The sequence below is a fragment of the Phyllopteryx taeniolatus genome, chromosome 15 (assembly GCF_024500385.1).
Source record: "Phyllopteryx taeniolatus isolate TA_2022b chromosome 15, UOR_Ptae_1.2, whole genome shotgun sequence".
In the NCBI taxonomy this organism is placed as follows: Eukaryota; Metazoa; Chordata; class Actinopteri; order Syngnathiformes; family Syngnathidae; genus Phyllopteryx; species Phyllopteryx taeniolatus.
Genome location: NC_084516.1, coordinates 712,729 through 738,626, shown reverse-complemented (window position 1 = coordinate 738,626; position 25,898 = coordinate 712,729). Strand labels below are relative to the sequence as shown.

General features: G+C 51.1%; 2 protein-coding genes and 1 long non-coding RNA gene across 3 annotated transcripts; 1 reads left to right on the top strand and 2 right to left on the bottom strand.

The window, feature by feature from the left end:
* Positions 1-23: 23 nt before the first annotated feature.
* On the bottom strand, positions 24-11,511 carry cfap53 (cilia and flagella associated protein 53). The gene is made up of 8 exons (XM_061747335.1): positions 11,209-11,511; positions 8,874-9,164; positions 6,639-6,812; positions 4,243-4,546; positions 3,832-4,050; positions 3,459-3,675; positions 1,050-1,152; positions 24-977 (listed from the first exon to the last, which is right to left on the bottom strand). The coding sequence occupies exons 2-8, from the start codon at positions 9,083-9,085 to the stop codon at positions 716-718; spliced, it is 1,491 nt and encodes a 496-aa protein (XP_061603319.1). The 5' UTR covers positions 9,086-9,164; positions 11,209-11,511; the 3' UTR covers positions 24-715.
* LOC133465102 (hornerin-like) lies at positions 9,136-24,947 on the bottom strand. Its single transcript, XM_061747552.1, has 10 exons — positions 24,641-24,947; positions 24,374-24,447; positions 21,039-24,161; positions 20,493-20,656; positions 20,011-20,377; positions 17,020-19,637; positions 15,504-15,585; positions 14,969-15,323; positions 11,209-11,388; positions 9,136-9,164 (listed from the first exon to the last, which is right to left on the bottom strand). Exons 1-10 carry the CDS (start codon positions 24,945-24,947, stop codon positions 9,136-9,138), a joined length of 7,299 nt encoding a protein of 2,432 aa, XP_061603536.1.
* Positions 24,948-25,654: 707 nt separating this feature from the next.
* Positions 25,655-25,847, top strand: LOC133489913 (uncharacterized). The gene is made up of 2 exons (XR_009792048.1): positions 25,655-25,771; positions 25,802-25,847. It is a non-coding gene; the product is annotated as an uncharacterized LOC133489913 (long non-coding RNA).
* The last annotated feature ends 51 nt before the right edge of the window (positions 25,848-25,898 follow it).

Sequence of the window (25,898 nt, the reverse complement as noted above, 5' to 3'; positions counted from 1 at the left end):
GAACAATAATCAGCAACAGTAGGTATGAGGGAAAAACTGACCCATTTATGATTAACCAATGGGTTAGTTACATCAAGTAACCTCCCACTGAGATACACACAAAGAAAGTAGAACATTGTAACCAGCAAGATTATAACTCGTTTGTCACAGTTTGAAGAATACATGCCAGAGAATATTATTATATTGACAGTTTGCATGTTTGTGTACCAATATTTATTATTTTGAGATAAGTGCCGTGAGTTCGATGGCAATTTCTGCTGGCCCATCAAATGGTGTTTTTGTTAGCTTAGAGCTAGTGACCAAATCCCCTCATTGAAGAGCCTGTAAGCAAATTGTTCAAACTTTTCCCCCCCCAATTATCGGAAATTGTGCAGCTGACACCATTTTCAGGAAGTTGTTGGCGTTATGAAAAGTGTGTTTGAGGGGGCCAGCACCGTTTGCTGTGCCAAGAAGGATTGCCTTTACTCTGGCTGCCTCAAATTTCAAATCCTTAAGAACTTTTGAAAAATAGCTTTTTATGCGTGGCTCTGTCAGCACTGGACACACCTCAAAAAGTTGCTAAATTCAAATTGTTATTGATATTGGGGGGGAAAGAGCCACGTATAATTTTGGTCTGAGCTCGAATACGGCTTGCGATGGAAGAGTTTGACACCCTGAATGAAGTTATTTCAGCTTCACTCTCACAACCTCGACGATGACATACGCTCGCTTGCTTTCATCCCGATTCTTCTCCATTTTGCGGCGAAAACATGACAGGGTCCTGAGCGCCGCTGGCCAGCGCGCTCCTGAACGGGTGCGAGACGCCGTCGTTGGCCCGGGCCAGGAGTTGCTCTCTCTTCTGCAGTTTTTGCTGCTCCATCTGCTGCAGCTGCTGCTGCATCCTGAACTCCTCTTCCTCCCGTTCCCGCCTCAGATGCTGACGCTGCTCCATCTGCGCCCGCAGCTCCGCCTGGTACGCCAAGTACGCCTGACGCTGCCTGGGGGAGGGGGCGGGCGTCAGGCAAACCCCCCGCGACCGAGTTCAATCAGAGACCTATCGGCCCACGCACCTCTTCGACGCCTCCTCGTCGGCCCGCTTCATGTCCCGCACGGCGGCGTCCTGCTCCACTCGCTCTTTGGCGATGTCCGCGCGCCTCTGAAAGTCACGTTGCTCTGCAAGACAACGAGAGCCCAGAGTCAACCTAAACCAGGCAATGAGAACCGAAAGATTCGAGCCCTTTCGGTTGACTCTTGGCTCTCATCACAAGGTTAAAGTTCATTCTTTTGGGTACTCATCACCTGGTTTAAGTTGACTCTATTCAGTTCTCATAGCCTGGTCTAGGTTGACTCTCTTGGCTGACATCATGTAATTTCAGTTGGGTCTTTTGGCTGTCATTCCCTGGTTTAAAATTAATACACTAGGTCTTCATCGCCTTGTTGAAGTTGACTCTTGGCCCTCACCATGAGGTTCCTTTTGATCAGAGCCCAGAATCAAGTTAAACCAGGCGATGAGAGCCAAAATACAAGTGAACCTACAAGTTGAGAACAAAGATAGTCAACAGAAACTACTCAATGAGAGTCAAGGGAGTTGACTTACACCAGTATTTACTGACATTGGTTTTCTGAAGTGTTCCTGAGCCCATGTGCTGATATCCTTTACACATTGATGTCGGTTTTTGATGCAGTGCTGCCTGAGGGATCGAAGGTCACGGGCATTCAATATTGGTTTTCGGCCTTGCCGCTTACATGCAGTGATTTCTCCAGATTCTCTCAACCTTTTATGGACCGTAGATGATGAAATCCCTAAATTCCTTGCAATTGGACGTTGAGGAACATTGTCTTTAAACTGTTGGACTATTTTCTCACGCACTTGTTCACAAAGAGGTGAACCTCGCCCCATCTTTGCTTGTGAATGACTTGTGAATTCAGGGAAGCTCCTTTTCTACCCAATCACTGCACCCACCTGTTCCCAATGAGCCTGTTCACCTGTGGGATGTTCCAAAACAGGTGTTTAATGAGCATTCCTCAACTTTCTCAGCCTTTTTGGAACGTGTCGCAGGCATAAAATTGAAGTTAATGATTATTTGCTCAAAACAATAAAGTCTATCAGTTTGAACATTCAATATCTTGTCTTTGTAGTGTATTCAATTAAATATAGGTTGAACATGATTTGCAAATCATTGTATTCTGTTTTTATTTAGGTTTAACACAACGTCCCAACTTCATTGGAATTGGGGTTGTAAACCAGGGACCGAGAACTGAAAGACTCGAATGGCACGAGGTTTCCATTGCCTCACTTAAGTTGACTGTCGGCTTTCATTATGAGCAAGTAAATCAAAAGTTGATTCTTTGGGCTCAGTTCTCGTCGCTTGGTCTAGGTTGACCTTCTTGGCTGTTAAAAGTTTAGTCTGAGTTGAGTCTTTTGGCTCGCTCAGAATCAGAATAATCTTTATTTGCCAAGTAATGTCAAAAACACAAGGAATTTGTCTCCGGTAGTTGGAGTCGCTGTAGTGCGACACCAGACAGCCATTTCACGGAAAATACTTTTGAGACATAAAAACGCAGTACGGAGAGTCACTGAGCAATTAAAGGTTACCGGTAATGCTGATACTTTTTTTTTTTTTTTGGACAATTGTGCAAATGCACTCTAATCAAATTGTTTTAGTTGATTCTTTCAGTTCTTATTGCCCGGTTTAGATTGACACCCTTGGTTTTCATCGCCTGGTTGACGTTGACTCTGGGCTCTCATCAAAAGAAACCTTGTGATGAGAACCTCGTTATCACAAGGTTCCTTTTGATGAGAACCTCGTTATCACAAGGGTCCTTTTGATGAGAGCCCAGAGTCAACTCAAACCAGGCGATGAGAGCCACAAGACTCAACTGAAACCACACAATGAGAGCCAAAACGCTCATCTTGAACCTTATGATGAGAGAGAGCCAAGAGACTGAAACTAAACGACACGATGACGGCCAAGAAAATTAACTTGAACACAATGACGAACGCCAGAGTCAATTTGAACCAGGTGATAAGAACTGAAAGATTCAAACAAAACCTTTTGATGATAACTGAGTCAACTTAAATGTGGCCATGAGAGCCACAAGACTCAACCTAAAGTACAGTGAGCCAAGAAAGTCAACTTAAATGAGCCAATGAGAGTAAAGACACTCAACTTAAACCAGGTGATAAGTACCGAAAAGGTCAACAAGTTAAACCTTGGGATGAGAGCCAATAAGAGGCAACTTCAACCAGGTGATGAAAGCCAAAAGTTGTTGTTTTCTTACACGAAACATGTCCCGTGGCCCAAAAGCAGAGGGACGGACTGTACGGTGGGTTACCTGTACCGTGCTAGAGACTCAACCTAAACCAAGCGATGGGAACTGCAAGAGTCAATAACTTAAACTTCGTGATGAGAGGCAAGACGGTTAGCTTGACCTCAATGTGACGAGCGTTTTAAGACCACAAGCGTTCCACGTCCTACGTTTCTGCGCGGTCTGCAGTCGTCGTGACTGCATGACGTCGTTCATCAGTCGGTTCCTGGCGTCCTGCTGCAGGAGGTTCTGTCGTTCGCGTCTGTCCCACGTCTCTTTCATCTTTTCCGCCATCATTTGCTCCATCTGCTCCTCGTCCTTCTTGCGCCTCATCATCTGCTCGGCCAAATACTGACGAAAGCGCAGCTGCTCGTCCCTCAGGTCCACCTGCCGGGGCGACGCCGGATAAGCACGGACCCCCAGACATGTTATCAGCAAAAAAGTCAATTGTGTCTACGACATAGATAAACAGTGAACCCCGCTACATCGCAGATTTTTCATCTATTTCTGTTTGTATATGTTGCCGGGAACAAGGTCGGGCACCCTCTTGTGCGCGGACTCCTGCTGGGCTTGACTCTCGTTCTGGAGCATCTGCTGCAGGATGCTGAGGTCCACCTGGAGCTCGTCCTGCTCCTCCTTTGCCACACGCTCCATCTTGAGACGCAAACTGTCGTCCAGTACGCGGCGCCGAGCCGCCTGGGCGTCCTGCGCCAGCCGACGCTGGCGCTGTGCCTGTTGCTGCAGATCTTGCATTTCCTGATCCTGCGCACGCACACAGTGAGCTCAGGACACGCACGCACACACACACACACACACACACGCGTGTGCGCACGTTGAGTTGGGGCCAAAACTGGCAACCGCAAAGGTGGCATACATTTCAAAAACGCGCTTTCCCGTCACGATTGACTGACTGATTGCGACGTCATATCAGGACGACATAACGTCCCCACCAACCTGCTGGCATGCTTCCTCCTGCCACCTCTGCCGTTCGCGCTGCCGCTGGCTATTGGCGGCGGCCATCTGCTGGCACAGGAAGTCCATTTGCATCTGGCTGCAGCGCCGCGCGTCGGTCGCCTCGCGCCTCTCGCGCTCCTCCTTGGCGCGGGCGTCGGCTTGCCACAGCTGGTGGAAGGCGTCGTCCTCGCGCCGTTGCAGGCGGGCGCTCTCCTGCTGGCTGCGCAGCTGCGCGCCTCGCTCCTCGCAAACCTGCGAAAGTTGCCGCTTGCTCTGCGCTTCACGGAGCTCCTGGGACTGCGCCCTGGACACAGGCGCCATGGGGTCGTTTTTTTCCTGCTGCCTTAAATGTCTCCCATGCTTCAGCAGCCACGCTTCATCCTCTTGAGGAAGTATCACAAAACCGTGAGTGCGGCAAAACAGACAACATGCTTGCTCGACCCTCTTCCAGGGAAACTCGTCAGAGACATTTTTCATCTTAAAACCTTCAATCGTAAATATTTCAAACTTGCCACTCTTCCTGCTGTACCTGCAGCTTCCAAGACAGCCGTTATTCGACCCTTACTCAAAAGACCCCACCTCGACCCTGAGAGTCTTTGGCCAGTGTCAAATCTCCCATTTATTTCAAAAATTCTTGAAATTGATCACATGGCCTCTAGCAAACTATTTTAACTTCAGTCTGGATTGGGAGCAGACCACTCTACTGAAACGACCCTTGCAAAAGTAACGAACGATCTTTTACACCTCATCAATACTATTATTACTCGACCTCGGCGCTGCCGTTGATCACAATATCCTACGAGATCGCCTCGAAACACGAATCGGTATTACAGGCCCAGCACTTTCTCGGTTTAGATCTCACCTCTCGGAGAGGACACACCATATAATTCATGGTAACGTGACCTCTGAGTATTCTAATGCCACTTGCGGAGTCCTGCAGGGATTGGTACTCGGCCCTCTTTTGTTCACTATTAATATGCTGCCACTTGGCGACATCATACGCATATGTAAGATTAGCTTTCAGTTATGCCGACAATACTCAGCTATACATGCCATGAAAACTAACCAACCCTCGCAACTGCGCTAATCTCGAGACACGTCTCGTTGAGATTAAACAATAGATGTCCTGTAACATTTTGCTCGTTAACCCTGACAAAACTGAGCTGTTCATCATTGGCCCTGCTCGACACCGCCGCTATGAATTTTGGCAAACGCGCCATTACCCAGTGACTCAGCCAAAAATCTCAGCGTTATTTGACTGAACTCTCTCCTTTGCTTCGGGCGGCTGCGGCTCAGTTGGCAGAGCGGGCCATCCGGTGACCGAGGGGTTGCTGGTCCGAATCCTGGCTCCGATTGTCCGCATGTTGAAGTGTCCTCGGGCAAGACGCTGAACCTTAATTTGCTCCAAGTGGGTTTGGCAGCACCTTGCATGGTGCTTTGGTGTGTGAATGGGTAAATGTGAGGCTTTGTAAAGCGCTTTGGGCACTGTGATGGTTTCCATAAAGTGCTGGATAAGTGCAGTCCGTTTGCCTTTCAAAACGTGCAGCTTTCTGGTCTTCCCATGTCTCGTATTAAAAGACTGCAGTTAGTACAAAACACCGCAGCAAGAGGACGAGAAAGTTCAATCATATTAGCCCATTCTGGCCAACTTGCATCGGGTCCCGATCTACTTGAGATGCGATTTTAAGGTTCTGTTACTTACATGTATTCGGACCCTATTATCTCGCCGAGTTGCACCGTATGTTGCAACACGCCGGTCTTTTGGCGTAGTCTGGAAAGCACGACATATTAGAACTCCTACCGCAGTAGAAACGTTTAAATCCCAATTTAAGACTTATTTTTATACTTGGAGTTAAGTTTTAGTTGAAGTACACGCGGGCCTGTTTCACCGACACCGCCCCAAACCCGCTTCAAGCTGTTTCTGTGGCGGATTCTGCACCGACTGACCAGAACCACTTTCCCCAAGTCCGCCTGTGGTGCTTCATCTCTTGAAATGGACTCTTATGCCATCGTAATGAACTTTGTACCGCAGCAGCGCTAAATGTTGCCCACTCGACATCCATTGCTAATCCTGCTAATCCTGGAAGACACCATTTCCGAGCGTCGCCCTTCAAACTCTTCGGATACTAGTGCATAAATGATCCCAACTACTCAAAGCCATTACACTCTTGTCTTCGAAGATACATTCGTAATAACGGTAAAAACATGCAATATTTGCCACAATTTGACAAATTCATACATTTGTTCATATCTCAAAATAAGAGCATTTATGTTGCTGTCTGCTATTGTGCGAATGAAAAATGGCTGTCTCATAGCAGACGACATCATGATGGAGGCTGGAATTACATGCGTAGATAATTGAGCGGACACCAGCATGTGTGCGTAAATCCTTGTACCTGAACTGCTGGTCCAACTTTTGCGCGACCAGTTGTCTCCGCTGCGCCTCCCTGGCGTCCTGCAGACTTTTGGCACGGTTGCACATGTGCGCCTGCCTCTGCGCCGCCGTCTCACGCTCGCGGCGAGCCGCCGAGACCAGCTGTCGATCCTCCTCGTCCAGAAGCTCGCGGAGCCTGAAGACAGACCGCGCGCACGCGGGGACCGGTCACTTTCAGAAATCATCGGCAGATGGAAATGGCACCATAATTACTATATCCGCTTATCGTTCGATAAATTAAATGGACACGATAGTTTTTCCGGACTGGTTAAATTCTCGTTGTGGTGAGCCGACTCGCTGGCTCCGCTGCTAGCGGTTAGGGCAGTACGTACTAGCCGCTAATGCTCCATCCGCGCCGCCTCGATCCACGCAACAGAGAAACTTCAGGGCGGTGTGGCGCAGAGGATAAATGTACGCCTCGCAACCGGAGGGTCGCCGGTTCGTAACCCCGCCCGAGCGCACGTCGTCGTCCTGCCCCCGGCACTTCACTTCACCGGCATTGCCTACGAATGAAATGAATGCGGGCGGATGGTCGGCGGTGTCCGAGGAGCTGTGGACACAAAATGGCGGCCAGACTGCCCCCTGCATGGCTGCTCTGGCTACACAGGCAAGCTTACTAATTTGAGAAATTGTAAAGTGTCTTTGTGTGTAGCAGAGGTGGGTAGTAAGGCGCTACATTTACTCAAGTAACATTTGGGATAAATTGGACTTGTGAGAGTAGTTTCAATGTTTACTCACCCGATCTCCCGTTCCATTCTTCCCTCACTCGTGAACAAGACCCCAAGATATTTGAACTCCTCCACTTGGGGCAGGATCTCACCCCCAACCCGTAGAGGGCACTCCACCCTTTTCCGACTGAGGACCACGGTCTCAGATTTGGAAGTGCTGATTCTCATCCCAGCCGCTTCATACTGGGCTGCGAACCGCTCCAGTGAGAGTTGGAGATCACGGCTTGATGAAGCCAACAGAACCACACGTGTAAAAAGCAGAGATGCAATACTGAGGCCACCAAACCGGACACCCTCTACGCCTCGGCTCCACCTAGAAATTCTGTCCATAGAAGTTCTGAACAGAATCGGTGAAAAAGGGCAGCCTTGGCGGAGTCCAACCCTCACCGGAAACGAGTACAGGGACCGAACAGCCCGTATCAGGGGGTTCGGTACCCCGTACTGCCGAAGCACCCCCCACAGGACTCCCGAGGGACACGGTCGAACGCCTTCTCCAAGTCCACAAAACACAATGTAGACTGGTTGGGCGAACTCCCATGCACCCTCGAGGACCCTGCCAAGGGTGTAGAGCTGATCCACTGTTCCACGGCCAGGACGAAAACCACACTGCTCCTCCTGAATCTGAGATTCGACTTCCTGACGGACCCTCCTCTCCAGCACCCCTGAATAGACCTCACCAGGGAGGCTGAGGAGTGTGATCCCCCTGTAGTTGGAACACACGCTCCCCAGTCTGCCAATCCAGAGGCACTGTCCCCAATGTCCATGCGATGTTGCAGAGGCGTGGCTTGGCTCCAGAGGGGGGCCCCGGTAACCCGCGTCCGGGCAGGGGAAAACGCAATCCAATAATTTTTCTCGTCATGGGGGTCTTTGGAGCTGTGCTTTGTCTGGTCCCTCACCTAAGACCCGTTTGTCGTGGGTGACCCTCCCAGGGGCATGAAGCCCCAGACAACTTAGCTCCGAGGATCATTGGGACACACAAACCCCTCCACCACCATCAGGTGACGGCTCAAGGAGGGGCCATATATTATTATTTTGGAATTTCATTTGAAAGTCAAGAATTCAGAAGTTACTCACGAGTTTTTTGACTGAGTACTTTCTTACTCAAGTCAATATTTGGTGTACTACTTTTTACTTTTGCTTGAGTCATATTACTCCAAAGTAACAGTACTATTACTTGAGTACAATATTTGGCTACTCAACCCACCTGTGTGTATACAGTCCGTGTAATGCATTGTTATTATCACCAAGGTCACCAAAGTTAACTGTTCGTTACGCTGGCTAGCCCCAACGAGCTAAGGAGCTAAACGGCTCGCTCGGCGTCAGTGTCGTCGTTGAAAACGTCAGCACCTCCCTCTGAGTTGTTGTGCGTTAGGCCCCACATGACACACACGCACCGTGTCTGAGCTAACGAGATCGCAAGCTAAGGAGCGAAACACCTTTCCCGGCACCCCGGATGCCCCGCCCCACACCTTTCGCGACGCTCCTGGACGGAGAAGCCGTGCTGCATCAGGACGTCGTCCGCTTCCCGCCGCACGGCTCGGCACGCGTGGCGATCGTCGGTGGCGCGCAGCCACGAGTTCACGACGCCCGCCGCCTGGCGCTGCGCGGCGCAGTCGGCGGCGCGCTCCCGCGCCTCGTCCCGCTTCTGCCGCAGCAGTGCGTCGCGGCGCGCCGGAAGCATGGCGAATCCCGCTTCAGTTGCCTCACCTCGTCTTCGTCGCCGTTGTCCGCTCACCGCGCCGGTGGCGGCAGCGCAGGTACTGAAAAACACAATCGCAAAACGAATCAAAAAACAAAACACAAATCACACACAGAAAACACAAATCACAAAAAACACACATACAACAAGGTGAGCGCAGCTGTATACACACACACACGTTGAACTGAATAAACCCGAAATCACCCCAAAAAAAAAAAAAAAAAAAAAAACACATCACAAAAAAACCACAAAAACACAAAGGACATAAAACACAACTATGTCGAACTGAATTGTGGAGAGTAAAAGTCAAAAGTATGTTACATTATAATGTAAGGCAAAAAATTACTCTGAAATAAAAAATACCCAAGTGAAAAGGGTGTTGCATTATCTGACAGTACAATTTATCCAAGAAGAAACGATACCATTATTCCATTTATTCAACAAAAGTACTCCAAAAAAATAAAAAGTATGTTGCATATTCGCTTGGATAAAAAAAAAAAAAAAAAAAAAAAAACTCTGGGCTTTGTTTTTGTCTAATTTTCTCCCGTGTTTTATGACTATTTATTTTTCTGACTAATTTTTTTCTAATGACGAATAACATGCGTCCCGATAAGTCCGAAAAAATTAGTCAGAAAAACTTGAAAATAATACTCAAAAAAATGACTCGGAAAAACAGGAGGTTTTTTGTAATCCAAGTGAATACAATACGCAATAAGTACAATTTAGGGCCGAAGAAACTCGACTTTTACACGGCCACAATTCATCCATCCATCCATCCATTTTCTGAGCCGCTTCTCCTCACGCGGGTCGCGGGCGTGCCGGAGCCGATCCCGGGTATCATCGGGGCCACACCCTGAACCGGTCGTCAGCCAATCGCAGGGCACATCGAAACAAACAACCATTCGCACCTACGGGCAATTTAGAGTCTTCATTGAACCTAGCACGCATGTTTTTGGGATGTGGGAGGAAACCGGCGCGCTCGGAGAAAAGCCACCTGGGCAAGGGGAGAACAGGCGGGGCCGGGGATTGAACCCCGGTCATCAGAACTGGGAGGCAGACGCACAATTACTTTACAAAAATACCCAAGTAAAAACAGAAAGTATTATTTTGCATTCAAACTTCTCCGACAAGTACAATTTCAGAACAAGTAATACATTTACTCCGTCACACTTACTTCTCAAAAATAATCAAGTAAAAAGTATGTTGCAATAAAACTACTCGGATAAGTACAATTCATCCCAAAAATGACAGAAGGTACCATTTGTTCTTTAAAAAAAAAAAAGGAAAATACCCAAGTCATTTTTGCCAGAGGCGTTTGAATGCAACATCCTTTTAAAAGACTTGGACTACTGTGATAAGGGACATTTTTGTCAAAAAGGACCCGAGTACTGTTACCCCGTCTCATTGACTTGGCAAAAAGATGCACTTGCTCATTATGACTGTGGACGCATTTGGGACAGCGGGAAAACAAATCCTTTGATCGACTTCATTGGAACTTCGCTTGCACGTGATTCCAATCAGCTAAACTAACTTTGAATATTTGCTTCTTTTCCAGGACAAAGTGTAAAGTTGCGTCCGTTTCACACATTTTAATCCTGAGCAACCGAATTATAATTTTTTTTTTTTTTTAATTCTCAGTGGGTGGCACGTCTGCCTCACAGTTCTGAGGACCCGGGTTCAATCCCCGGCCCCGCCTGTGTGGAGTTTGCATGTTCTCCCCGTGCCTGCGTGGCTTTTCTCCGGGCGCTCCGCTTTCCTCCCACATCCCAGAAACATGCGTGCTAAATTGATTGACAACTCTAAATTGCCCGTAGGTGTGAATGTGAGTTCGAATGGTTGTTTGTTTGTATGTGCCCTGCGATTGGCTGGCAACCAGTTGAGGGTGTACCCCGCCTCCTGCCAGATGATCGCTGGGATGGGCCCGCGACCCGCGTGAGGAGAAAAATGGATGGATTATTCTCAGTGGATTTCTTTTGTGGCATTTGACGTTCTTTGCTGGTTTGACTCTGTATTTTGTGCCATTTTATTTGCGCTCACGAAAATATAAATCAACTAACAACAAGAACAATTCACTTTTTACTCCGTCAAGTGGGCTTTGGACTTACCTGGTCCAGTTCCAGGTCCAGGTCTAGGTCCTGGGTCGCGGGTGACTCGGGCGGCGGCCTCAGCTCGTTTCAGCTCGGCGGCGTCGCCACGGTGACGAGTAAACAGGAACGGTGACGTCACCTCTAAATCCAAGGACACTCGCGAGCGCAGCGTCGGGACCACGTGACGAGACCACGTGACTTGCGCGGAGCAAGGCGCACGAGCTGCTTGTACGTCACCGACTCATTTGCATACTGGGAAACGACAGCCGAGAAATACAAATTAGAGAACAAGTCGTCAAACAAACGCAGAAGAAACTGAAAAGCGAGCAAAAGACGCAATAGACAAAACAGGAAAACAATAAGAAAAGCCGAACAAATAAAACGGTGCGGAAAAGATGAAAAAACAAACGCAAGCAGAATAGAAAAAAAATTAAAAAGCAGAACTCGGAATTGACAAATGAGAAAAAGCTGGATAAATGCAACAGAGTGAATAAAAAGGAAAAAGAATAGAACAAAAAATAAAAACAGATTGGAAAATAAAAGCAAAATAGATAAAAAGAAAACTGATGAGAAAAGCAGAATAAATCCAAGAAAAGCAGAATAAAGAGTGAATTCAAAGAAAAAAGCTGAAAATATATGAAATGCAACCAGAACAGAAAAAATAAAAACAAAAGTAGAGTGAAAAGATAATCAAAGCAGAATTGACAGAAAAAGTGAATATAAAAACAAAAGCAGAATAGACAAAATACGAAGAGCAGAATGAATGAAAAAAGGGTGAAAAGAGGAAAAAAGAATGAATAGAACAGAAAAATGAAAGTAGAGATCAGAAAAGATGAGGAAAAAGCACAATAGAAATACAAAAGCAGAAGAAAGAAAAAAAAGCACAGAATAGAAAAAAAGCAGACTAAAAGAAGGAAAGGCGTCAACAATTGAAGACTGGCTAATGTTTGCTTTGCTTTGATTGGTTTATTTGAGCAACCAATAGAATGAAACTGGAACTTTGGAAAAGAGGCTCAAAGTCTTCCCTCTCAAGCCAGAGTCCCAGTCCGGCCATGTGCGCTTTTGTGCAGGAATTCAATAACCAGGAAAATCACTTGCACAGACTTTTTTTTTTTTTTTTTAAACTTCCATTGGTTAAAAAACAAAACAAAATATATATTTTTTTTTATTTATTTATTTTTTTTGCCCTTGTCATCATCCAAACTTTGAAATACTGTACATGCTTTCTCTGGATTTCAAGCTGCCCCATCGGTTTTTGTTTTTCTGGGGAGCAGATGACACCGCGGGCCCCTTCGGACAGGGTTCTTCAAAAGGGCTGCCCAAAACTTTTATTTTTTTAAATAAACTTTGCCCCAAGAGCCGCATTCACTGAAAAGGATGGCGGTCACTCTGAAATTCTTTGACTTTAACTCATCAAACTCATCCATCCATCCATTTTCTGAGCCGCTTCTCCTCACGCGGGTCGCGGGCGTGCCGGAGCCTATCCCAGCTGTCATCGGGCAGGAGGCGGGGTACACCCTGAACCGGTTGCCAGCCAATCGCAGGGCACACATAAACCATTCACACTCACAATCACACCTATGGGCAATTTAGAGTCTCCAATTAACGCATGTTTTTGGGATGTGGAAGGAAAGCGGAGTGCCCGGAGAAAAGCCACGCAGGCACGGGGAGAACATGCAAACTCCAAACTCCACAGGCGGGCCCGGGGATTGAACCACACTCCTCAGAACTGTGAGGCAGGCGCCCACCGTGCCGCCCAAACTCATCCAATCCATAGTAAATATAAAAAGTCGAAACACCCCTGCAGCCTATCCCGAAAGGCAGACGACACCCTGAACTGGTCACCAGTCAGTCGCAGGGCACATATAGACACGGACAACCATTTGCACTTTGGTTGGTTCCTTTAAGTGTACTGAACCACGAGAATCAGTTTATTGAAAAGAGCCGTTCACCGAATCGTTCAGTTCTTTTCCACAGAATCATTCAAGTGCTTCCTCATTCATCCCAGCGGTTCACGTTCACCGAACGACTATGTGTTGTTGTTGTCATGTATAGTCAAGTAAGAAAGGCGAGCGATGAGTCCACCATATCCATTTTGTGGCCCGTTTGTTTGTTGTGACATTTGTCGCCTTTTGATGATGTAATGGTCGGGTGCGCGTCCGTATCGCACTCGTGTCTGATTTATATCCACTTATGAAAGAGGCCTCGGTCAGAAATGAAAAAATTGGAACTGTTCACGTTGACATGGATAGTGGGGGAGAACGCGTGGGAGAGCGAGAGAGAGAGAGAGAGAGCGAGAAATCAGACCTTCCTTCAGCCCTGCAGTTTAAACATTGCCTTATTGACGCCAGTAGCGGTCAAGGGCATCGCGCCCATGATGCATGGGGGTCACGACCCCTCACTTTTTGACACACACTTCTCAAGGTGCACTTTTTTTTTTTTTTTTTTTTTTTTATATATAAATATAATAGTGCTGCAGGCCATGTCAAATGTTAATTTCAGTACATGGAATGGGCTGTTTATAAAGAAATACATACAAATATGGAAGGTGGGCCGCAAATGGGCCCAGGCCATAGTTTAGACACCCTGGTTCTAAACAGACGGGGAGGAACAGAAAATGTTTAAATAAAAGCACAGTAATTCTAAATTTCCTAATAATGACATCAGCTCACAAACTATCCCAAACGAAACTATTACACAATCCGGTTTCATTAATTTCTCAATATTTGCCATCGGGATTTTGGACAGTATTTGGCGTGAATATGCTTTCCATACACAATTTCAATAAATGAGCACACTACATAACGGTCTTGTAGGACGAGTCATTGTTTTAGTCATGAACGAAAGCTAATTCCCGGACGCCTCCCTGGTGAGGTGTTCCGGGCACGTCCCGCCAGGAGGAGACCCCGGGGACGGCCCGGGACATGCCGGAGAGACTACGTCTTTCGGCTGGCCCGGGAACGCCTCGGGATCCCCCCGGAAAAGCTGGAGGAAGTGGCTGGGGAGAGGGTCTGGTCGTCCCTGCTAAAGCTACTGCCCCCGCGACCTGAACTCAGAGAAGCGCTAAAAAATGGATAGATGGATTGATGAAAGTTAATTAAGGTGAAATTGACAAATTGTTTGCGTAGAATGAACTTTCAGTGTACAAAGTGAAATTTTAGCCTCACACTTACTGAATCAAATTTATGTTCACATTGCTATTGTCCACCAAGAGTGTAGTCTCTATTCATGTTTATTTCTATGTACCATTTTTTAAATTAAAATAAGTTACTTAATTTTAATGTAATTGTCTTTCAAGTCTCTCGGGTGACACCCATCTCAAGCGTCTTTGCGTAGTCTGAAATCTTGGTCGGTGCTTTGTTTCTCGAAATACTGCTGCCGTAAAGGATCGCGGGTAATGCATCTTTTCCTTTGGTAAAGGTTGCTCAGGAGTACAACCCTTGCTTAAGGCAGCTGAAAGGTTGCATCCAGTCACCTTTCCTGAGCATGTTTAGAATTCGGCTATCCTCCAAGTACTTCCGGGGAAATCCCGCTCTGTTAAGAAAGTTCTGAAGCAAAACCGAGAATGCAGAGACCCCCCAGTGATCGCACATTCATCGGCTGACTGACAATGCCGATTGAGTCTCTCCTTGCCTGTGTGCCAGGTCATCACGGTACCTCAATCGGAGCATTTTTCCACTACGCTCACGTGGCTGAAAACCAAGAACGACTATGCAGTCATGAAATGATTTTGACTAAAATTTATTTGAAGATAGCAGAAACATATGACATAGTCCACCTAACCAGCATGGCCGCGCCAGCTGCCGCGTTTCATCATTTGCCTCGTTGGTGCCTTCCGTATCGTGGCTTCCCACATCGTTGTCTTCCTCGTCGGGGGCGCCCTCGTCACTACCCCCCTGAACATTGTCTTTCTTGTGACTGTTGCCATTTTCTTCATCGGCGCCTACCTTGCTGGGGCTGCACTCATTGTGGCCGTGCTTGTCGCAATTATTTAGGACAGAGTCATTCGTCTTGTTGGTGCCGGCCGCACAGTCATCTTCCTCGTGGTGGTTGCTCTTGTAGTCTCCATTGTTGCTGCCGCCCTTGTCGCTGCCCCTTTGACCACCTTTGTGCCCACCCTGTTGCCTGTGGCCCTGACAAGAATGGCCACATGTTGGCACTGGAGAAGTAATGATCAGCGATGGGGATTGAATTGTTTTTGAAAGGGCAAATGTATATGGGACAGCAGGGGCTGAACCCAGACTATTAGTTACTGGTGCTGAGACTGGAGAAGTTTTACTGATCAATTGGGGAGAAACTTCTGAAGGGCAGACATTGCGACTGCTGCTGTGCCCATGGTTCTTGAGACCTCCACGGTGGCCGTAGCCCTTGAGACGGCTGTAGCCCTTCTGACCTCTGCGGTGATTGTAATTCATGGGGCCGACGCGATGGCTATGTCCCTAAGTACGTCCATACTTTGGCACTGGAGATGCGATCAGTGATGGAGAGGAAAAGGTTTTTGGAGAAGAAGTAGACTGGATAGCAGGGGCTGAAGTCAGACTACTGGTTGGTTCAGGTGTTAGGACCGGTGCAGTTTTATTGAGCGATTGGGAGGGACCTTCTGAAGAGTGGTCCGTGTGATCCCAGCGGTGGCCATGTACCTTGTGGACACTGTGGGCCGAGGGGCGTCTGTGGCCCCTGTGACCCCAGCAGTGGCTATGGTTTCTGTGACCATCACACTGCTCACAATGATGACTGTACGTTATTGATGGGAACAGAGTTATTTCAGATGTAGACCAGGTAGCAGGGGTTAAGGCCAGACTACTAACTGCTCCTTGTGTTAAGACTGGAGAAGTTGTAGTGAGCGACTGAGAGGGAGTTTCTGAAGGGTGGCCCCTGTGACCCCAGCGTTTGCCTCCGGGACCCCGGCGGTGGCTGTGGCCCTTGGGACTATCATACATAGTCATTGGAGACTTAGTCGTCACAGATGAAGGAATTGTATCAGAAGGGGTTGTTGTAGACCTGACACCGAGGGCTGAAGATGCACTGCAGTTTCTCAATTTTGAGACTGAAGAAGTTTTAGTGTATAATTTGGGAGGGAGATTCAAAAGAGTGGACCTGTTGACCTCCATGGTGGCCATGTCCCCTGGGAATGACGTATATTGTCAATGAACTTGCAGTGAGCGATTGGGAGAGAGATCCTGAAGGTCTGCCTTTGTGACCCCAGCGGTGGCCCTTGTTACCACCATGTTTTGGATAAGTAGTAATTAGAGATGAGGACAGTTGTTTCAGAATAGGATTACACAGACCTGATAGCAAGGGCTGAAGCCAGACTAATGGAATAAGTGGTGAGTAAATTGGAGGGGGTTTCTGGAGGCCTTGTGGCCCCAGCGGTGGCCATGGCCCTTGTGACCCCTGCGTTGGTTTTGGCCCTTGTGACCTCCATGGTGGCCCTTGTGGCCCCAGTGGTGGCCGAGACCCTTGTGTTCCTGCCCACCAGTTTGACCGTACAATGTCTTTGGAGTAGTGGTTAGAAATGGGGAAGGAGTTGCATTTTCTGAAGGAGACGTTGCAGACCAAAGAGCAAGGGTTCGCATCAGACTATTGGTTGTTTTAGGTGTTGGGACTGGAGAAGATTTGGAGGGAGCATCTGAAGGGCAGCCCCTGTGGCTCCAGCGGTGGGCGTGGCCGTTGTGACCTCTGTGGCGGCCATGGCCCCTGTGGCCCCAGCGGCCCCTGTGGTGGTGGCCGTGACCCCTGTGATCGTGACCATGTCCACAAATCTGACTATTTGTTGTCATTGTAGTAGTAGTCAGAGATGGGGAGGGAGTTGTTTTGGAAGATGTAGACCTGATTGCAGGGGCTGAAGGCAGACGATTGGTTGTTCTCAGTGTTGAGACTGGAGAAGTTGTCAGCGATTGGGAGGGAGCGTCTGAAGGGCTTCCCTTGTGGGCCCAGCGGTGGCCCTGGCCCTTGTGACCCCAGCGGTGGCCCTGGCCCTTGTGACCCCAGCGGTGGCCCTGGCCCTTGTCACCCCAGCGGTGGCCATGAACTTTGTGACCTCTGCTTTGCCCCTTGTGACCCCAGCGGTGGACTTTGTGAACTCCACGGTGGCCGAGGCCCTTGTGTTCCTGCCCACCAGTTCGACCGTACATCATCATTGGAGAAGTAGTGGTCAGAAATAGCAAAGGAGTTGCATTTCCTGAAGGAGATGTTTCAGACCAAAGAGCAAGGATTGGAATCAAACTATTGGTTTTAGGTGTTGAGACTGGAGAAGTTGTAGTGAGTGATTGGGAGGGAGCGTCTGAAAGGCAGCCCTTGTGAGCCCAGCGGTGGCCCTTGTGAGCCCAGCGGTGGCCATGCCCCTTGTGAGCCCAGCGGTGGCCATGCCCCTTGTGAGCCCAGCGGTGGCCCTGCCCCTTGTGGCCCCAGCGGTGGCCCTGCCCCTTGTGGCCCCAGCGGTGGCCCTTGTGAGCCCAGCGGTGGCTCTTGTTGCCTTGCCCACCAGTTAGACCGCAGATTGTTTTTGGAGAAGTAGTGGTCAGAAATGGGGAAGGAGTTGCATTTTCTGAAGGAGATGTTGCAGACCAAAGAGCAAGGGTTGGAGGCAGACTATTGGTTGTTTTAAGTGTTGAGACTGGAGAAGATTTCGAGGGAGTGTCTGAAGGGCAGCCCCTGTGGCTCCAGCGGTGGACGTGGCCCTTGTGACCTCTGTGGCGGCCATGGCTCCTGTGGCCCCAGCGGCCCCTGTGGCGGTGGCCCCTGTAGCGGTGGCCTTGACCCCTGTGATCATGACCATGTCCACAAATGTGACCATTTGTTGTCATTGTAGTAGTAGTCAGGGATGGGGAGGGAGTTGTTTTGGAAGGAGATGTAGACCTGATAGCAGGGGCTGAAGCCAGACGATTGGTTGTTCTCAGTGCTGAGACTGGAGAAGTTGTAGTCAGCGATTGGGAGGGCGCATCTGAAGGGCTTCCCTTGTGGCCCCAGCGCTGGCCCTGGCCCTTGTGGCCCTGGCCTTTATGGCCCCAGCGGTGGCCCTGGCCCTTGTGGCCCCGGCGGTGGCCCTGGCCCTTGTGGCCCCGGCGGTGGCCCTTGTATTCTTGCCCACCATTTCGACCGTACATCGTCATTGGAGAAGTAGTGGTCAGAAATGTCGAAGGATTTGCATTTCCTGAAGGAGATGTTGCAGACCAAAGAGCAAAGGTTGGAATCAGACTATTGGTTTTAGGTGTTGAGACTGGAGAAGTTGTAGTGAGTGATTGGGAGGGAGCATCTGAAAGGCAGCCCTTGTGAGCCCAGCGGTGGCCATGGCCCTTGTGAGCCCAGCGGTGGCCATGGCCCTTGTGAGCCCAGCGGTGGCCATGGCCCTTGTGAGCCCAGCGGTGGCCATGGCCCTTGTGGCCCCAGCGGTGGCCCTTGTGAGCCCAGCGGTGGCCCTTGTTGCCCTGCCTACCAGTTCGACCGCACATTGTTTTTGGAGAAGTAGTGGTCAGAAATGGGGAAGGAGTTGCATTTTCTGAAGGAGACGTTGCAGACCAAAGAGCAAGGGTTCGCATCAGACTATTGGTTGTTTTAGGTGTTGAGACTGGAGAAGATTTGGAGGGAGCATCTGAAGGGCAGCCCCTGTGGCTCCAGCGGTGGGCGTGGCCCTTGTGACCTCTGTGGCGGCCAAGGCCCCTGTGGCCCCAGCGGCCCCTGTGGCGGTGGCCGTGACCCTGTCCACAAATATGACTATTTGTTGTCATTGTAGTAGTAGTCAGAGATGGGGAGGGAGTTGTTTTGGAAGATGTAGACCTGATTGCAGGGGCTGAAGGCAGACGATTGGTTGTTCTCAGTGTTGAGACTGGAGAAGTTGTTGTCAGCGATTGGGAGGGAGCGTCTGAAGGGCTTCCATTGTGGGCCCAGCGGTGGCCCTGGCCCTTGTGACCCCAGCGGTGGCCCTGGCCCTTGTGACCCCAGCGGTGGCCCTGGCCCTTGTGACCCCAGCGGTGGCCCTGGCCCTTGTGACCTCTGCTTTGGCCCTTGTGACCCCAGCGGTTTACTTTGTGAACTCCACGGTGGCCGAGGCCCTTGTGGCCCCAGCGGTGGCCGAGGCCCTTGTGTTCCTGCCCACCAGTTCGACCGTACATCATCATTGGAGAAGTAGTGGTCAGAAATAGCAAAGGAGTTGCATTTCCTGAAGGAGATGTTTCTGACCAAAGAGCAAGGGTTGGAATCAAACTATTGGTTTTAGGTGTTGAGACTGGAGAAGTTGTAGTGAGTGATTGGGAGGGAGCATCTGAAAGGCAGCCCTTGTGAGCCCAGCGGTGGCCATGGCCCTTGTGAGCCCAGCGGTGGCCGTGGCCCTTGTGAGCCCAGCGGTGGCCGTGGCCCTTGTGGCCCCAGCGGTGGCCCTTGTGAGCCCAGCGGTGGCCCTTGTGAGCCCAGCGGTGGCCCTTGTGAGCCCAGCGGTGGCCCTTGTTGCCCTGCCCACCAGTTAGACCGCACATTGTTTTTGGAGAAGTAGTGGTCAGAAATGGGGAAGGAGTTGCATTTTCTGAAGGAGATGTTGCAGACCAAAGAGCAAGGGTTGGAGGTAGACTATTGGTTGTTTTAAGTGTTGAGACTGGAGAAGATTTCGAGGGAGCGTCTGAAGGGCAGGCCCTGTGGCTCCAGCGGTGGACGTGGCCCTTGTGACGGCCATGGCTCCTGTGGCCCCAGCGGCCCCTGTGGCGGTGGCCCCTGTAGCGGTGGCCTTGACCCCTGTGATCATGACCATGTCCACAAATGTGACCATTTGTTGTCATTGTAGTAGTAGTCAGGGATGGGGAGGGAGTTGTTTTGGAAGGAGATGCAGACCTGATAGCAGGGGCTGAAGCCAGACGATAGGTTGTTCTCAGTGTTGAGACTGTAGAAGTTGTAGTCAGCGATTGGGAGGGAGCGTCTGAAGGCATTCCCTTGTGGCCCCAGCGGTGGCCCTGCCCCTTGTGGCCCCAGCGGTGGGCCTGGCCCTTGTGGCCCCAGCGGTGGGCCTGGCCCTTGTGGCCCCGGCCCTTGTGGCCCCGGCCCTTGTGGCCCCGGCCCTTGTGGCCCCGGCCCTTGTGGCCCCAGCGGTGGCCGTGGCCCTTGTGGCCCCAGCGGTGGCCCTTGTGTTCCTGCCCACCAGTTCGACCGTACATCGTCATTGGAGAAGTAGTGGTCAGAAATGGCGAAGGATTTGCATTTCCTGAAGGAGATTTTGCAGACCAAAGAGCAAAGGTTGGAATCAGACTCTTGGTTTTAGGTGTTGAGACTGGTGAAGTTGTAATGAGTGATTGGGAGGGAGCGTCTGAAAGGCAGACCTTGTGAGCCCAGCGGTGGCCATGGCCATTGTGGCCCCAGCGTTGGCCATGGCCCTTGTGGCCCCAGCGGTGGCCATGGCCCTTGTGGCCCCAGCGGTGGCCATGGCCCTTGTGGCCCAGCGGTGGCCATGGCCCTTGTGGCCCCAGCGGTGGCCCTTGTGTTCCTGCCCACCAGTTCGACCGCACATTGTTTTTGGAGAAGTAGCGGTCAGAAATGGGGAAGGAGTTGCATTTTCTGAAGGAGATGTTGCAGACCAAAGAGCAAGGGTTGGAGTCAGACTATTGGTTGTTTTAGGTGTTGAGACTGGAGAAGATTTGGAGGGAGCGTCTGAAGGGCAGCCCCTGTGGCTCCAGCGGTGGACGTGGCCCTTGTGACCTCTGTGGCGGCCATGGCCCCTGTGGCCCCAGCGGCCCCTGTGGCGGTGGCCTCTGTCGCTGTGGCCTTGACCCCTGTGAACATGACCATATCCACAAATATGACCATTTGTTGTCATTGTAGTAGTAGTCAGAGATGGGGAGGGAGTTGTTTTGGAAGGAGATGTAGACCTGATAGCAGGGGCTGAAGCCAGACGATTGGTTGTTCTCAGTGTTGAGACTGGAGAAGTTGTAGTCAGCGATTGGGAGGGAGCATCTGAAGGCATTCCCTTGTGGCCCCAGCGGTGGCCCCCGGCCCTTGTGGCCCCAGCGGTGGGCCTGGCCCTTGTGGCCCTTGTGGCCCTTGTGGCCCCAGCGGTGGGCCTGGCCCTTGTGGCCCCAGCGGTGGGCCTTGTGTTCCTGCCCACCAGTTCGACCGTACATCGTCATTGGAGAAGTAGTGGTCAGAAATGACGAAGGCGTTGCATTTCCTGAAGGAGATGTTGCAGACCAAATAGCAAGGGTTGGAATCAGACTGTTGGTTTTAGGTGTTGAGACTGGAGAAGTTGTAAGTGATTGGGAGGGAGCATCTGAAGGGCAACCCTTGTGAGCCCAGCGGTGGCCATGGCCCTTGTGAGCCCAGCGGTGGCCATGGCCCTTGTGAGCCCAGCGGTGGCCATGGCCCTTGTGGCCCCAGCGGTGGCCCTTGTGAGCCCAGCGGTGGCCCTTGTGAGCCCAGCGGTGGCCCTTGTTGCCCTGCCCACCAGTTCGATCGCACATTGTTTTTGGAGAAGTAGTGGTCAGAAATGGGGAAGGAGTTGCATTTTCTGAAGGAGATGTTGCAGACCAAAGAGCAAGGGTTGGAGGCAGACTATTGGTTGTTTTAAGTGTTGAGACTGGAGAAGATTTCGAGGGAACGTCTGAAGGGCAGCCCCTGTGGCTCCAGCGGTGGACGTGGCCCTTGTGACCTCTGTGGCGGCCATGGCTCCTGTGGCCCCAGCGGCCCCTGTGGCGGTGGCCCCTGTCGCGGTGGCCTTGACCCCTGTGATCATGACCATGTCCACAAATATGACCATTTGTTGTCATTGTAGTAGTAGTCAGGGATGGGGAGGGAGTTGTTTTGGAAGGAGATGTAGACCTGATAGCAGGGGCTGAAGCCAGACGATTGGTTGTTCTCAGTGTTGAGACTGGAGAAGTTGTAGTCAGCGATTGGGAGGGAGCATCTGAAGGCATTCCTTTGTGGCCCCAGCGGTGGGCCTGGCCCTTGTGGCCCCAGCGGTGGGCCTGGCCCTTGTGGCCCCAGCGGTGGGCCTGGCCCTTGTGGCCCCAGCGGTGGGCCTTGTGTTCCTGCCCACCAGTTCGACCGTACATCGTCATTGGAGAAGTAGTGGTCAGAAACTGCGAAGGATTTGCATTTCCTGAAGGAGATGTTGCAGACCAAATAGCAAGGGTTGGAATCAGACTGTTGGTTTTAGGTGTTGAGACTGGAGAAGATTTGGAGGGAGCATCTGAAGGGCAACCCTTGTGAGCCCAGCGGTGGCCATGGCCCTTGTGAGCCCAGCGGTGGCCATGGCCCTTGTGAGCCCAGCGGTGGCCATGGCCCTTGTGGCCCCAGCGGTGGCCCTTGTGAGCCCAGCGGTGGCCCTTGTGAGCCCAGCGGTGGCCCTTGTTGCCCTGCCCACCAGTTCGACCGCACATTGTTTTTGGAGAAGTAGTGGTCAGAAATGGCGAAGGCGTTGCATTTCCTGAAGGAGATGTTGCAGACCAAATAGCAAGGGTTGGAATCAGACTGTTGGTTTTAGGTGTTGAGACTGGAGAAGATTTGGAGGGAGCGTCTGAAGGGCAGCCCCTGTGGCTCCAGCGGTGGACGTGGCCCTTGTGACCTCTGTGGCGGCCATGGCCCCTGTGGCCCCAGCGGCCCCTGTGGCGGTGGCCTCTGTCGCTGAAGCCTTGACCCCTGTGAACATGACCATATCCACAAATATGACCATTTGTTGTCATTGTAGTAGTAGTCAGAGATGGGGAGGGAGTTGTTTTGGAAGGAGATGTAGACTTGATAGCAGGGGCTGAAGCCAGACGATTGGTTTGTCTCAGTGTTGAGACTGGAGAAGTTGTAGTCAGCGATTGGGTGGGAGCGTCTGAAGGCATTCCCTTGTGGCCCCAGCGGTGGCCCTGCCCCTTGTGGCCCTGGCCCTTGCGGCCCCAGCGGTGGCCCTGGCCCTTGCGGCCCCAGCGGTGGCCCTGGCCCTTGGGGCCCCAGCGGTGGCCCTGGCCCTTGCGGCCCCAGCGGTGGCCCTTGCGTTCCTGCCCACCAGTTCGACCGTACATCGTCATTGGAGAAGTAGTGGTCAGAAATGGCGAAGGATTTTCATTTCCTGAAGGAGATGTTGCAGACCAAAGAGCAAAGGTTGGAATCAGACTATTGGTTTTAGGTGTTGAGACTGGAGAAGTTGTAGTGAGTGATTGGGAGGGAGAGTCTGAAAGGCAGCCCTTGTGAGCCCAGCGGTGGCCATGGGCCTTGTGGCCCCAGCGGTGGCCATGGGCCTTGTGGCCCCAGCGGTGGCCCTTGTGAGCCCAGCGGTGGCCCTTGTGAGCCCAGCGGTGGCCCTTGTTGCCCTGCCCACCAGTTCGACCGCACATTGTTTTTGGAGAAGTAGTGGTCAGAAATGGGGAAGGAGTTGCATTTTCTGAAGGAGATGTTGCAGACCAAAGAGCAAGGGTTGGAATCAGACTATTGGTTGTTTTAGGTGTTGAGACTGGAGAAGATTTGGAGGGAGCGTCTGAAGGGCAGCCCCTGTGGCTCCAGCGGTGGACGTGGCCCTTGTGACCTCTGTGGCGGCCATGGCCCCTGTGGCCCCAGCGGCCCCTGTGGCGGTGGCCTCTGTCGCCTTGACCCCTGTGAACTTGACCATAACCACAAACATGACCATTTGCTGTCATTGTAGTAGTAGTACTCAGAGATGGGGAGGGAGTTGTTTTGAAAGGAGATGTAGACCTGATAGCAAGGGCTGAAGCCGGACTATTGGTTGTTCTCTGTGTTGAGACTGGAGGAGTTTTGTTGAGTGACTGGGAGGGAGCTTCTAAAGGGCTGCAGTTGTGACCCCAGCGGTGGCCATGACCTTTGTGACCTCTGCGTTGGCCCTTGTGACCCCAGCGGTGGACTTTGTGAACTCCACGGTGGCCGTAGCCCTGGTGACCCAAGCGGTGGCCCTGCCCCTTGTGGCCCTGGCACTTGTGGCCCCAGCGGTGGCCCTGGCCCTTGTGGCCCCAGCGGTGGCCCTGGCCCTTGTGGCCCCAGCGGTGGCCCTTATTGCCCTGCCCACCAGTTCGACCGCACATTGTTTTTGGAGAAGTAGTGGTCAGAAATGGGGAAGGAATTGCTTTTTCTGAAGGAGAGGTTGCAGACCAAAGAGCAAGGGTTGGAGGCAGACTATTGGTTGTTTTAAGTGTTGAGACTGGAGAAGATTTCGAGGGAGCGTCTGAAGGGCAGCCCCTGTGGCTCCAGCGGTGGACGTGGCCCTTGTGACCTCTGTGGCGGCCATGGCTCCTGTGGCCCCAGCGGCCCCTGTGGCGGTGGCCCCTGTAGCGGTGGCCTTGACCCCTGTGATCATGACCATGTCCACAAATATGACCATTTGTTGTCATTGTAGTAGTAGTCAGAGATGGGGAGGGAGTTGTTTTGGAAGGAGACGTAAACCTGATAGCAGGGGCTGAAGCCAGACGATTGGTTGTTCTCAGTGTTGAGACTGGAGAAGTTGTAGTAAGCGATTGGGAGTGAGTGTCTAAAGGGCTACCCTTGTGACCCCAGCGGTGGCCCTGGCCCTTGTGGCCCCAGCGGTGGCCCTGGCCCTTGTGGCCCCAGCGGTGGCCCTGGCCCTTGTGGCCCCAGCGGTGGCCCTGGCCCTTGTGGCCCCAGCGGTGGCCCTGGCCCTTGTGGCCCCAGCGGTGGCCCTGGCCCTTGTGGCCCTGGCCCTTGTAGCACCCCCTGTGGCCCCAGCGGTGGACGTGGTCCTTGTGACCTCTGTGGTAGCCCCAGCGGCCCCTGTGGCGGTGGCTGTGATCCCGGTGACCATGTCCACAAATATAACGATTTATTGTCATTTTAGTAGTCCGTGATGGGGAGAGAGTTGTTTTAGAAGGAGATTTAGTTGGAGCTGGGGAGGAAACTATGGCTCCTAAAGAGGATGTAGACCTGATTACAGAAGTTGGAGCCTGACCTTTGCCTATTTCAACGGGTGCTCTCACTGTAGAAAATGTTGCAGGTGTCAGGACTAAAGTAGCTGTGTCCGAAGATGTTTTAGACCTGCTTGCAGTGGTTGGAACCAGACTACTGATTGTCTCAGGTGTTGTTGTGAATAGAAAAGGTTTTCCATATGTTGCCGAAATGGGAGGAATAGTTATCACAAATTTGGAGAGAATTGTTCCTAAAGAGCTAATTGTAGTGGTTCCATACGTTCCAGTCACTGGAGAAAGTAGTCCAGGTGTTGGTGACACTGGATAAGTTGTCTCAGGTTTTTCCATCACTGGAGTCATCGTCGTAGTAGTAGTTGTCGTTGGAACTTGGGGAGTTATACTTGCCAAAGCAGATTTAGCTACAATTGCAGTGATTTTATCTGGACTTATGGTTATTTTGGGTGTTGCAGTTACTGCAAAAGTAGCAGAAGGAATTGTTCTCTGATGGGACATAGACAGGATTTGAGTAGATGGAGTCAGACCGATGGTTGTTCCAGATGTTGGAGTGACTGAAGACATTGTCACAGGAGCTTGGGAGGTTGTAGCTGAAGCAGATGTAGATGGGACTGCAGTGAGTGGAGCAGGACCACTGGTTGTTACAGGCATTGCTCTCACTGCTGAGGGAATTGTCATTCCCAAATTGGATGCAGACAGGATTAAAAGGGATGGAGCTAGAGCAATGGTTTTTCCGGGTGTTGCACTCCCTGGAGAAGTTGTCACAGGTGTTGCACTCCCTGGAGAAGTTGTTGTTGGAGCTTGGGAGAGAATCATCATTGCTGAAGCGGATGTAGATGAGATTGTTGTGGTTGGTGCCGGACA

Coding starts and splice junctions, on each gene's coding strand:
- cfap53 (XM_061747335.1), bottom strand. CDS start 9,085: ATGCTTCCGGCGCGCCGCGACGCACTGCTGCGGCAGAAGCGGGACGAG. Junction 4,051..4,242: donor AGGAGGAAGCATGCCAGCAG/GTTGGTGGGGAC, acceptor GTGCGTGCGCAG/GATCAGGAAATGCAAGATCT. Junction 1,153..3,458: donor ACTGCAGACCGCGCAGAAAC/GTAGGACGTGGA, acceptor GTTGTCTTGCAG/AGCAACGTGACTTTCAGAGG.
- LOC133465102 (XM_061747552.1), bottom strand. CDS start 24,947: ATGACAATAAATCGTTATATTTGTGGACATGGTCACCGGGATCACAGC. Junction 15,586..17,019: donor CCTTCAGCCCCTGCAATCAG/GTCTACATCTTC, acceptor CAATCACCGCAG/AGGTCAGAAGGGCTACAGCC. Junction 11,389..14,968: donor GGCGCGGCCATGCTGGTTAG/GTGGACTATGTC, acceptor GCTCCGCGCAAG/TCACGTGGTCTCGTCACGTG.